An 11,435-nucleotide genomic window follows, 5' to 3' on the forward strand; every position below is an offset into this window, starting at 1 on the left:
TAAAGGATAGGATCATAAACCCCGCCTACCTAAAGGATAGGGTCATAAACCCCGCCTACCTAAAGGATAGGATCATAAACCCCTCCTACATAAAGGATAGGGTCATAAACCCCGCCTACCTAAAGGATAGGGTCATAAACCCCTCCTACCTAAAGGATAGTGTCATAAACCCCTCCTACCTAAAGGATAGGGTCATAAACCCCGCCTACCTAAAGGATAGTGTCATAAACCCCTCCTACCTAAAGGATAGGATCATAAACCCCTCCTACATAAAGGATAGGGTCATAAACCCCTCCTACCTAAAGGATAGGGTCATAAACCCCTCCTACATAAAGGATAGTGTCATAAACCCCTCCTACCTAAAGGATAGGGTCATAAACCCCGCCTACCTAAAGGATAGTGTCATAAACCCCTCCTACCTAAAGGATAGGATCATAAACCCCTCCTACATAAAGGATAGGGTCATAAACCCCTCCTACCTAAAGGATAGGATCATAAACCCCTCCTACATAAAGGATAGGGTCATAAACCCCTCCTACCTAAAGGATAGGGTCATAAACCCCGCCTACCTAAAGGATAGTGTCATAAACCCCTCCTACCTAAAGGATAGGATCATAAACCCCTCCTACATAAAGGATAGGATCATAAACCCCTCCTACCTAAAGGATAGTGTCATAAACCCCTCCTACATAAAGGATAGGGTCATAAACCCCTCCTACATAAAGGATAGGGTCATAAACCCCTCCTACCTAAAGGATAGGGTCATAAACCCCGCCTACCTAAAGGATAGGGTCATAAACCCCTCCTACATAAAGGATAGTGTCATAAACCCCTCCTACATAAAGGATAGTGTCATAAACCCCGCCTACCTAAAGGATAGGGTCATAAACCCCGCCTACCTAAAGGATAGTGTCATAAACCCCTCCTACATAAAGGATAGTGTCATAAACCCCGCCTACCTAAAGGATAGGGTCATAAACCCCGCCTACCTAAAGGATAGTGTCATAAACCCCTCCTACCTAAAGGATAGTGTCATAAACCCCGCCTACCTAAAGGATAGGGTCATAAACCCCGCCTACCTAAAGGATAGTGTCATAAACCCCTCCTACCTAAAGGATAAACCCCTCCTACCTAAAGGAAACGCTCGCCAGATCTAGTGTTACGGCCTCCACACACATCCTACCTCTACTGAGCATCTGACTTTTTGTCACTGACCGTGTAATCAACCTAGAGCGGACACACATCCAACCTCAGACGCACTGCTGATGCCCGTCAGAGGCACGTCTGCACCTCAGGAGGAGGAGCCTATTTTTTTCTGAGAGTCGCACGTCTCTCTCGGGTCTCTCTGCTTTAACTGATAAGCTGCATTCCAATAGTAGTTGCACTTCCCCTCGTTCATTTACCCTCAGCCCTTGGTATGACGTAACAGCATACGTTGCACGGAGGGAACTTGGAGAGCGGAGGGAGACTGGGCGGGGGAGGAGCGGAGGATTTAAATGGAACCCACTTGCCCACTTGCCCTTGTAGTCGCAATGGACCGTCAGTTACATAGGTAAATCTGAATGCAAATAATACAGAATTATAACATTCTGCTAAGGTAGCCTATGTTGCAGAAAGCCATTTCCATAGCATAACAAACATTGAATTTCGACAGGGTAACTCAGATTATCAAGATATTGTTACTTAAACATGTAAATTGTTTGCTCCGACATATTTTCTTATTTATGTTAGTTTCAACCAAAAACATTTGTTTTAAATAGTCCTCTAATTGGCAGCCATCGGTGTTATAGCAGCAATGTGTAAACTGCAATACATTCAGTGTAGCAAAGGATTGTTCGTATGGAAATAGGATAGCCTAATTGAGGCTTTTTGGAATATATTTATATATATATATATATTTGTCCTGCGGGTGGCCGCGATGTCCCTAAAAGCATAGTCTACCGGAAAATAAAAGGAGAAGAAGAAGAAGACGAACTGCAATGCACTGTGGGTGATATCCACCTCGAAGTGACCATGGATGTTCACTTGATCACTCAGCCCTCCGAGGGTCTATATCACCAAGTTCACTTCAGTTTCCAGACAATTGGAACGACACTTAAGATGGCGGCGGGGATTCCCCCGAGGGCAAGTGAACGAGGGCATGTTGAACGGGTATTGGAACGCAGGGATAGAGAAATACTCTGCTGAGAGTCATATTGACTTCATACCAGCAGCTTTCGCTGTAGTTTCACCATTTCCTGGTGTGTCCCTTTCAAAATAAAACTTCCAACAAGCGAAAATGTGAAAAAAAAAGGAAAAAAAAAAAGGCAATGGGGCGCACGGATTACTGTCCAGACTCAATATTAGACTGAATATAAATCATATGCATCATACATGACATGAAAGAACTTCATTTTTAATGGGAATTATCTTTGAAAACTCTATGTAGAAAGATAGGGCTTTTAGAAGCAGCGCTGCAGCAGCAGCTGCTGCTGCTGAGACGTTCTATGTGTGTCCGTTGTATGTGTGCGAGAGAGGCAGCAGTAAGGTAAGGTGACGCGCTCCAGAGGTAGACGCAGGATGTGTGAGGAGGCCGTCAGAGAACTGAGCCGCTCTGAGCCACACTGACCCGAGCCGCCATGCTGGGTGGAAACTTTCCCTTTTATTCATACTATATCATTTTACTTTTACTGGTATTTTAACTATTATTGAGTTACCAAGTCTTAGTGTTTTATTTACTTTTACTTATTTATTTATATTGCACTTTTTAATATTTATTTTACTTCTCCTGCTGGGAGATTTTGCTATAATGTATTTTTAGTAAGTTATACTGCTCTGCGAGGCCTTTCCGGCTTCTCCCGTCTTTGGGCGGGATGGGGTGAGAGGTTGGGGGAGGGGCTGGTGATATAGCTGTCTTTTCTCTTCTTCTTTTTATGTATGCTTTAACCTTTTTGTGTATGAAAAGTGCTATATTAATAAAGATGTATTTGATTTGATGTGAGATGTAAAGGTGCTGCCTGTGTGTGTGCTGTGTTGGGCCTCACCCAGGCCGTGCCTGCGGTGGTGCTCCTGCATGACGTCCTTGCGGTAGAACATCTTGTTGCAGACCTCACAGGAGTACAGCTTCTCCCCATGCTTCTTCTTGTGCTTGGACAGGTTGCTGTTGGTGGAGAAGAAGCGGGAGCAGATATCACACTGGAACGTCTTGTCGTCTGCAAAGACAAGAAGAAGATGGAATGAATGAAACAATCCAACATGGGTAACACGGGTGTGTGATTAGAAAGACATTTCTCAAGGCCAAAATCATGCCTCGTTACTGAGCAGCACAGTTCGGTTCAGCAGGGCACGGATAACCTAGACCTGGCTTGCGTTTCCTTTGCCAACAGCACCCTTACTTGGTCGGCAGGGTTTTGCCGGACCACGATAGTCTCATTCAAAGTACACACAGACTAAGAACCAAGAGAGGATACTTTACTGTCCCTGGGGGAAATTCATTGTTCACTCTATACACAGATACAGCCCAATGTACAGACATGAAAACAGGACCAATACATTATGGAGAGATGTCAGCGTGATGAGCAGCCTGTCACACAGGATGGCGCTAAGAGAAGTTTTAGGGGTGAACTGTCACCTCTCCAACTACTAGCCCACACTCCAGGTTTGGTCCATACTGGACTTGAACCAGCGACCCTCCGGTCTCTAGCCCAAGTCCCCACAGACTGAGCTGGTCTATGCTATAGCTGTAGTAGTTACGTAATGATCATGACATCATATCAGCGGGACACAGTGTAGCCCGCCAATAACATCAACCAAGAGGAAAAACCCCACACAATAAACAAAGAACTGTGCGCCGACATCTTTCCCTTCACTCTTGCCGTAGTGACTACACACAGCGGTTTATCTCTTGAGTGGAAATAATGACTATCTTGACCAATCAATGTGCTGCAGTGTGTAGCTCCACCCCTCTGTGCCCGAAAGAAAAGGGGGGAGAGAAAATAGTTCCGGCACGGTTGGCTTACTTTTGCCTCATTTCCACCGAGTAGAGCGGGTCGGATCGGAGCGGTTCGGTCCGGGTAGTTTGGCTTTTCATTTGTAAAAAGTTGGGTAGGGTACGGTTTAAGCGCACCTAACCGCTCTGAGCCGCTCCAGATCTCAGTACTCCTCCGTAGGGGTACTAGCCGCCTGAAAGCGGACCGAAAATGCGGAGCTACACGCTGCCGTCATTTGATTAGTTGGTCGAAAGAATCATTTCCGCCATGTGTATTCATCTCGGCAAGAGTGAAGAGAGTGTTTTGGTGAAAATGTGAGCACAGCACTGTTTATTGTTTGGTGTTTTTCCTCGTCATTAATAATCAGTTGGTTTAGTTACGTGTCCCACTGCTACGTAGCTGCCGCAGCCAGCACTGTTTGCTCACTGAATGCACCGAGCCGTCTCTGTGTTTACGCCATAGCCTAGATAGTTTTAGGCTAAATACACGCTCACAACACGGGGGGAATAAATAAAGAAAGCGGCTGGTTTGACCAAGCAAAAACGAGAGACCGCTGGCTTGACCACAGTTGGTCGAAAGAATCATTTCCGCCGTGTGTAGTCACCTCGGCTAGAGTGAAGAGAGTCTTGTTTTGGCGAAAATGTGAGCGCGGCACTGTTTATTGTGTGGTGTTTTTCCTCGTCATTAAAATAATCAGTTGGCTACACTGTGTCCCACTGCTACGATGTCACGTAGCCAGCGCTGTTCGCTCACTGTCTATCAGTTGCACCGAGCAGTCTCTGTGCTCACAACAACACGGGGGGAATAAATAAAGAAGCGGCTGGTTTGACCAAGCAAAAACGAAAGACCGCTGGCTTGACCACAGTTGTTCCACAAGTAGTTTGACCCATATTGTGGCGGCGGATATCGCAGTCCAGCCTAAACCCCGCCCTACCAGTAAGGGTAGGGTCATAAACCCCGCCCTACCAGTTATGGTAGGGTCCGCGGTGGAAACAACACCGAGATTCTTAAAAGTGAGCTGTCCCGCTCTGAGTCGCTCCGATCCGACCCGCTCTACTCGGTGGAAATGAGGCATTTGGCATCCTTTCCTAGATGTGGGCCGGGCCACAACCTAACTGCCTTGCTCAGTGAGGGGAGACTTAACATTGTAAACAAATAAAAGCACCACGCTACCTGTCCGGCAGTTGTGGAACTTTAGGGCATTTTCCAGGCGAAAGGATTTCTCACACGTGTTGCATTTATATCTGTAGTCTTGGTCAGGCTGTTGAGAGGCACAGAAGAAGATTGATTGATAGATAGATTGATTGATTGATTGATTGATTGAATTTATTTCAGACATATCAAAAAAAAAACATAACAAAATGAAAAGCATGAAAATACAATAAAGAAAAATTATGTTTAAATTATTTTACAAAAAATAAAAAACATAACAATTTACAGATATTGATGATATGCCTGAAAAGGAGCAGGAAGAAGTATGAACTTATTTAATCCTACCCCTTTTCCACAGCTCAAAAAACAATATTTATTATATTAGCTTCTTGTATTCCTTATAATCTCTATACAATATATCTACACAATTGGTGATACTATCTTTGATATTTACAATACATACATATATACTACTTGATATACTATGATTTTTTATAATTTATATAAGATGATTTATGAAGACATGAGCCAGCAGTGTGTTAACAGTGTGGAGCGCTGTACTCACCAGGTTCTTACTGTGCTTATAAGAGATGTGCTGCTTCAGACTCTCCTTTCTGCTGAACAGCTTGTCACATTCATCACATTTGAACAGCTTATCCCCTGGGAGAAATGTAAAGGGATCGGTTCAAACTAAAACATCTACCTACACCTCCATGTTATTGTATACGAAACATGCAAGCAGGTCAGTTAATTAAGTCAATTATACACATGGCACATTGAAATTTGTCTTTTTCGCATATCCCCTCAAGTTCTTCCACTTTGGAGGGGGTCAGAGCGCAGGGTCAGCCATAGTACAACGCCCCTGTGGAGCAATTTGGGGTTAAGTGTCTTTTTTTAATTTTAATTTTAATTTTTTTTATTTAATTTTTAATTTTTTTTATTTATACAGGTATATCCCATTGAGTCCGAAGGACACAATGGTAGGGATGGTGGGCACCGTAGATGTTATACCAGCCACCAGTAGTTTTACTACTAACACCCGGTGCCGGGGATCCAACCAGAGACCTCATGGTTACTGGGAGGAGGAACCAGAGACATCATGGTTACTGGGAGGAGGAACCAGAGACCTCATGGATACTGGGAGGAGGAACCAGAGACCTCATGGTTACTGGGAGGAGGAACCAGAGACCTCATGGTTACTGGGAGGAGGAACCAGAGACCTCATGGTTACTGGGAGGAGGAACCAGAGACCTCATGGATACTGGGAGGAGGAACCAGAGACATCATGGTTACTGGGAGGAGGAACCAGAGACCTCATGGTTACTGGGATGAGGAACCAGAGACCTCATGGTTACTGGGAGGAGGAACCAGAGACCTCATGGATACTGGGAGGAGGAATAAGAGACATCATGGTTACTGGGAGGAGGAACCAGAGACCTCATGGTTACTGGGAGGAGGAACCAGAGACCTCATGGTTACTGGGAGGAGGAACCAGAGACCTCATGGTTACTGGGAGGAGGAACCAGAGACCTCATGGTTACTGGGAGGAGGAACCAGAGACCTCATGGTTACTGGGAGGAGGAACCAGAGACCTCATGGTTACTGGTTGGCCCCTCTTTCCTCTAGGCCATCTTACCACCACCTGGTGCTGAATACAAAGAAGAAAAAGAGGAGGCTTGCTTCCAGCCTGCGTGTGTACCATGGGATCTGACGTGTCTGTTGAGGTTGCTGCTGTTCTGGAAGACCTTGTTGCAGAAGGAGCAGCGGTACACTCTCTTGTGCTCCCTGGCTTTGTGTCTCTTGAGGCCAGCCATGCTGTCTGCTGGGCTGCTGCTCTCTGCTGCTGCCTCACTGCTCTCCATCCGGGGCTTCACATCTGAACACATGGGATAGCCATGTTGGAGATAATTACAAATCAGATAACTATACATATTGGCAGATATTCTCCTCCTTTTTTTTTAAAGTTCACAATGTATTTGGTTAATAATGAAGATGCTGTATTTCAGGGAGATAATACTTGAAAGTTAAACCATAAACTGTATGTATTCTGTAAAATATAGTAAATAGAGGAATCTGTGTAGGAATCGGAATACGAGAAATGTTCTGTTTTTTCATTATGGGGGTGCGCGTGATGTAGTTGTTAAGAGCCCCCCCTACATGGTAGTTTAGGCACAGGTGGTACAACCATAGTACAACATGCTCATGTTGAGGCTAGCATGTTAAAGTAGCAGGTATAATGTTAAGTTTGTCTTGACAGAGTTACAGTGATGGCAGACACAGTTGAATAACAAGCTTTCTCTGATGTGAAATCGTCACTGTTAGATTGTTGAATGTCAGAACACAATAGTGGGCCTGCAATGGGCTGAATGAGCTATCACAAATCTTTGTGCTTATCCATGATGTCATCATATGATGTCACCGGGGTTGGCCTGTATATGTAGCTGTGTACTGTTGTCATGTTCATAAGGCTGACTCACCCTTGTTCTTGCTGGCTGCGGCTCCAGGCCTGCGCCCCTTGGCTCTCCTGCCCCGGCAGTGCGCTCTCTTTGGGGCGCGTGGTGGCGCTGCAGGGGGCTCACCCTCCTCTTCATCGGGGCCCAACAGGCTTTGGTCCTGGGGGAGGAGAGGGTCGGCTGGAGCCTCTGGTACCGTCTTCACCTCATCCAGAAGACTCAGCATGTTGCCTATGATCAACCAATCAGAGTGTGACACCATGACACACCTTTTCATTACTGTTTTAATGGGTAAACAATGTGGCTTCCACTCCTGTTGGTAAAAAAACAGCTAAAAACTACCATCTAGTGCAATGTCAATTTTAAAGTGGATGCTTTGAATGATCTTACCTGCATTGTTTTCTTCATCCACTGGGGGCATGTGGGCTCCAGCGTTCTCTGTGCTCTCTGATTGAGCAGAGGGAGACATGACATCGGGGGCTAGAGATGGTTGAAGTGGAGGCCTTAGCATGGGCCTCTCCATCTTCTTGGCGTAGAAGGCTCCGTACCAGACCCTCAGCTCTGTCCCCGGGAGCACATCCTGGGAGGCAAACAGCATGGGGCAAAAAAGGAAGAACACACCAGTGTCGTGTTAGAAATGAACAGCCTGATGAATGAATGTCTGGACTGTTGAGCCTTCTTTCCACTGAGCAGTGCAGTTCGGTTCAGCACAGTATATATTTATTTGCATTTCTACTGTTAATAATTGGGAAAGGTACTGAAATAAGCAAACTGTGCTGTTCCTATTTTTGTCACCCTTTCGTTGGGGTACCAAGCCCTCCCAAAGAGGCCCAAAAGGGTGGAGCTACACACTGCAGTCCGTTGATTGGTCGACAGAATCATTATTTCCATGTGAGACATTAAAAGGTCAAGTAAGCGATATATTTATGTTAATATAAGTGTTAAATCGCTCTATATCCATACAGTCATCACTTATATAGTGTGCACGCTTCATAACACAGGTCTCTCAGTCAGCCGCTCTGCATGTAATCGGCAAATAAACTTTTCTGGTATCCCACAACCTAATATCCAATCAGAAGAGAGAACGCTACACATGGGTACGTCTCTCTGCCGGTGCACGTGCAGAGAGCGACAGAGGGGTGAATGTTTATGCGCCTACAATGGCGGAGCAGGTAAAAATCCTTCCCAATGTCTGTTTTGCTGTTATTTTATCATGTTTTATCACACTTACGGATCTGAGATGATGCTAGAAGACCGCAGTGCATTAACGTGGTGATGTAGGGACGAGGGAGGGGAATGCTAGCTGCAGTCACTGACAGGAAGTTAACTAAAAGAACCATTTCGCTCACAGCACCACTGCTAGGTGTGGTCACCTTGGCGACAGTGAAGAGTCTTGTGTTTAGAGAAAATGTACGCACACAGCTCTTTTGTTCATTCTGTGGTGTTGCTCCTCTTCATTTAATCAAACCAGCAGCATAAAACCCCGGCTATCAAGTAAGGGTGCTGTCGGCAGTGGAAACACAAGCCAGATCAAGGGTAAATGCTGTTCCGTGCCGAACCAAACTGTGCTGTGGAAACGAGGCATTGTTCTAGGACGGATGGATGCACATACCTGAGAGGTGTTGAAGTACACCTCGTCATCCTGCTGGTAGGCAGTCAGATTCTGGTGCTGGAGCTCGGTGGCAGGGCGGACCAACATCATCCAGTTGCAGTCTTCTTCATTGCTGGAGTCAAAGCACACCACCACGCCATCCCTCTGGAAGATCTGCACACAACACTAACAAGCTTAAAACAACAAAGGAAAAACCCCTAGCCATGATAGAACCCAGTGTGTCCTCTTTATGGACTTGGTCAGGATTCAAGTTTCAATTTAAGATTCAAGATGGTTTATAGGTCATCTTCACAATAACTACAGCAGAAGTCATGGACATGAAAGTCTCAAGTCCCAGGCTCCTCTCAACAAAATATAGAAGAAGAACATGTATGACAGAAACACACAAGTGAAGAGAGCAACACCTGAGACAGTAGAATGCAAAATAAAGTGAAGTTAAATGTAGACAAAATAGAATACGTACATGGAAATAAAAATAAATAGTGAAATAGTATTTGATCAGGCCTTACCTTGAGAGGGAAGACTCCGTCCCTGTCCAGGTGTGAAACCCTCTTAGCCTCAAAGGGGCCGAAGCGCGTCCTCTTGACCTGCTGCTGCAGCACAAACACTCCCTCCTGCCCCCCACACAGCCCTCTGATCTGCAGACTGCTGGGTAGAGACGACCTGGCCCGGGACAAGGCAACACAGAAAGGATCAAATCATTGGTATGATATCCCCAGCCCTTCACCCAGTGCTATGTGAATACGGTAACTCCATCATATTTAGTTATTTTTTATATAGGCATCTCAAAAATAAGATGTGGATTTTTGCATGAGGATAGAAAAGTAGCTTGTGTGGGGTGGAGCTCTAAAGTCGACAGAAAGCCAACTGTCTGCAATGGTCTGCTAACTCACACAACCTCTCTTCAAGGCTGAAAAAATGAACAACATGACACTTGTTAAAGGCTTTGTATTTTCATTCCCCCTGTCCACCAGGAGGTCAGGCTCAATTTACACAAGTAGGTTTGCAGTGGCTTGGTTGAGGACACATCAGGTTTCCTAATAAATGAAGCGTTCCTACAGTGAGAGAGAGACACTCACCGGGCCCTGCTGAGGACAAAGGAGTCCTGGACCGTCACCAGAGGGCCCAGCTCAGGGCATTCAGAGTCATGGTACTGGCCACAGTCCTCACACCCTGCAACACACACACACACACACACACACACACACACACACACACACACACACACACACACACACACACACACACACACACACACACACACACACACACACACACACACACACACACACACACACACACACACACACACACACACACACACACACCTGTCAGCACAGCTCAGGCTCACACTTGGTAGGCTACAGTAAAGAGATGGATTTATACTCACAGATGAACTCATCTGGCGTCTGCTCAGCCATTATGCCAACCTACAAGTAAAGGACAGGGTGGTTTAAATCATGTCACTTATAAGGTAATATGAGGAGGGAGCTGATCAGCATAAGTACTGCAGAACGTCTTAGAAAATAGCACTTGTTCATGAGGGAGCTAGTGTTAGTGTCTGAACTTCCAAGCCCGCATTCAAATGTAACCTGGGACACTTCAGTCTGTTAGCACCAGACCTCGCAGCTAAACGGCAGTATAATATGACAACATGTAGCCTCCCGCTTTGTGGCAGGAGCGCCATAGTCTGAGGCATGCACATTAACGTATGCAGTCCACCCAGAGGATGGGATCCGGGATTTGACGCGCTCCCAAACTCCAGCCGGGTTTTAACTCCGATCAGAGCTGCTACTCTTCAGTCAAATGTAACAAAGAACAGGCGGCATGGCGGATGGACCGGAGACGCAGAGAATCAGACTGGAGTCGATGCTCTTAAACGCCACACAGGCGGCAGAGGAGGCTACTCCAGAGCGGCTGGAGCGAAGCGGACACACCGGCTGCACCGTCAACACCAAACTGCGTGGCCAATTTGTTGAAAAGCGACTTACGTTTAAGGGAAAACAAGTTACCTTTTCTGCAAAAGACCCTTCATTTATCGAATCCTGACTCCGGGTTCCAATCCGCTCCAGAAAGCGCGCAGGACCGGAAACGAACAGCGCCCAGTGCATCATGGGGACTGTAGTTTAGTTGGGAATGGAGCAATGCAACCTAATGAGCCTGTTCGTTAGTAGGCCCACTAGTATTTTTAGCATTTTAACATTTCAGTCGCACCTGTTCTTAATTCAAATAAACGTTGTATGTTAATAT

General features: G+C 45.9%; 1 protein-coding gene across 1 annotated transcript in view; it reads right to left on the minus strand.

Moving 5' to 3' along the window:
- Nucleotides 1–11,296, minus strand: part of prdm15 (PR domain containing 15) — a gene marked incomplete at its 5' end in the record, with an annotated part of 38,559 nt that extends 27,263 nt beyond the window's left edge. The window contains 11 exons of the mRNA XM_080041033.1: nucleotides 3,024–3,191; nucleotides 5,142–5,229; nucleotides 5,686–5,780; nucleotides 6,820–6,996; nucleotides 7,598–7,804; nucleotides 7,964–8,153; nucleotides 9,186–9,338; nucleotides 9,695–9,848; nucleotides 10,265–10,358; nucleotides 10,576–10,615; nucleotides 11,198–11,296. Coding sequence (XP_079897159.1) covers nucleotides 3,024–3,191; nucleotides 5,142–5,229; nucleotides 5,686–5,780; nucleotides 6,820–6,996; nucleotides 7,598–7,804; nucleotides 7,964–8,153; nucleotides 9,186–9,338; nucleotides 9,695–9,848; nucleotides 10,265–10,358; nucleotides 10,576–10,615; nucleotides 11,198–11,296 — 1,465 coding nt within the window. The remainder of the gene's footprint in view (nucleotides 1–3,023; nucleotides 3,192–5,141; nucleotides 5,230–5,685; nucleotides 5,781–6,819; nucleotides 6,997–7,597; nucleotides 7,805–7,963; nucleotides 8,154–9,185; nucleotides 9,339–9,694; nucleotides 9,849–10,264; nucleotides 10,359–10,575; nucleotides 10,616–11,197) is intronic.
- Nucleotides 11,297–11,435: the final 139 nt, after the last annotated feature.

The sequence above is a fragment of the Ammodytes marinus genome (genome assembly GCF_949987685.1).
Source record: "Ammodytes marinus genome assembly, chromosome: 14".
Taxonomy (NCBI): Eukaryota; Metazoa; Chordata; class Actinopteri; order Uranoscopiformes; family Ammodytidae; genus Ammodytes; species Ammodytes marinus.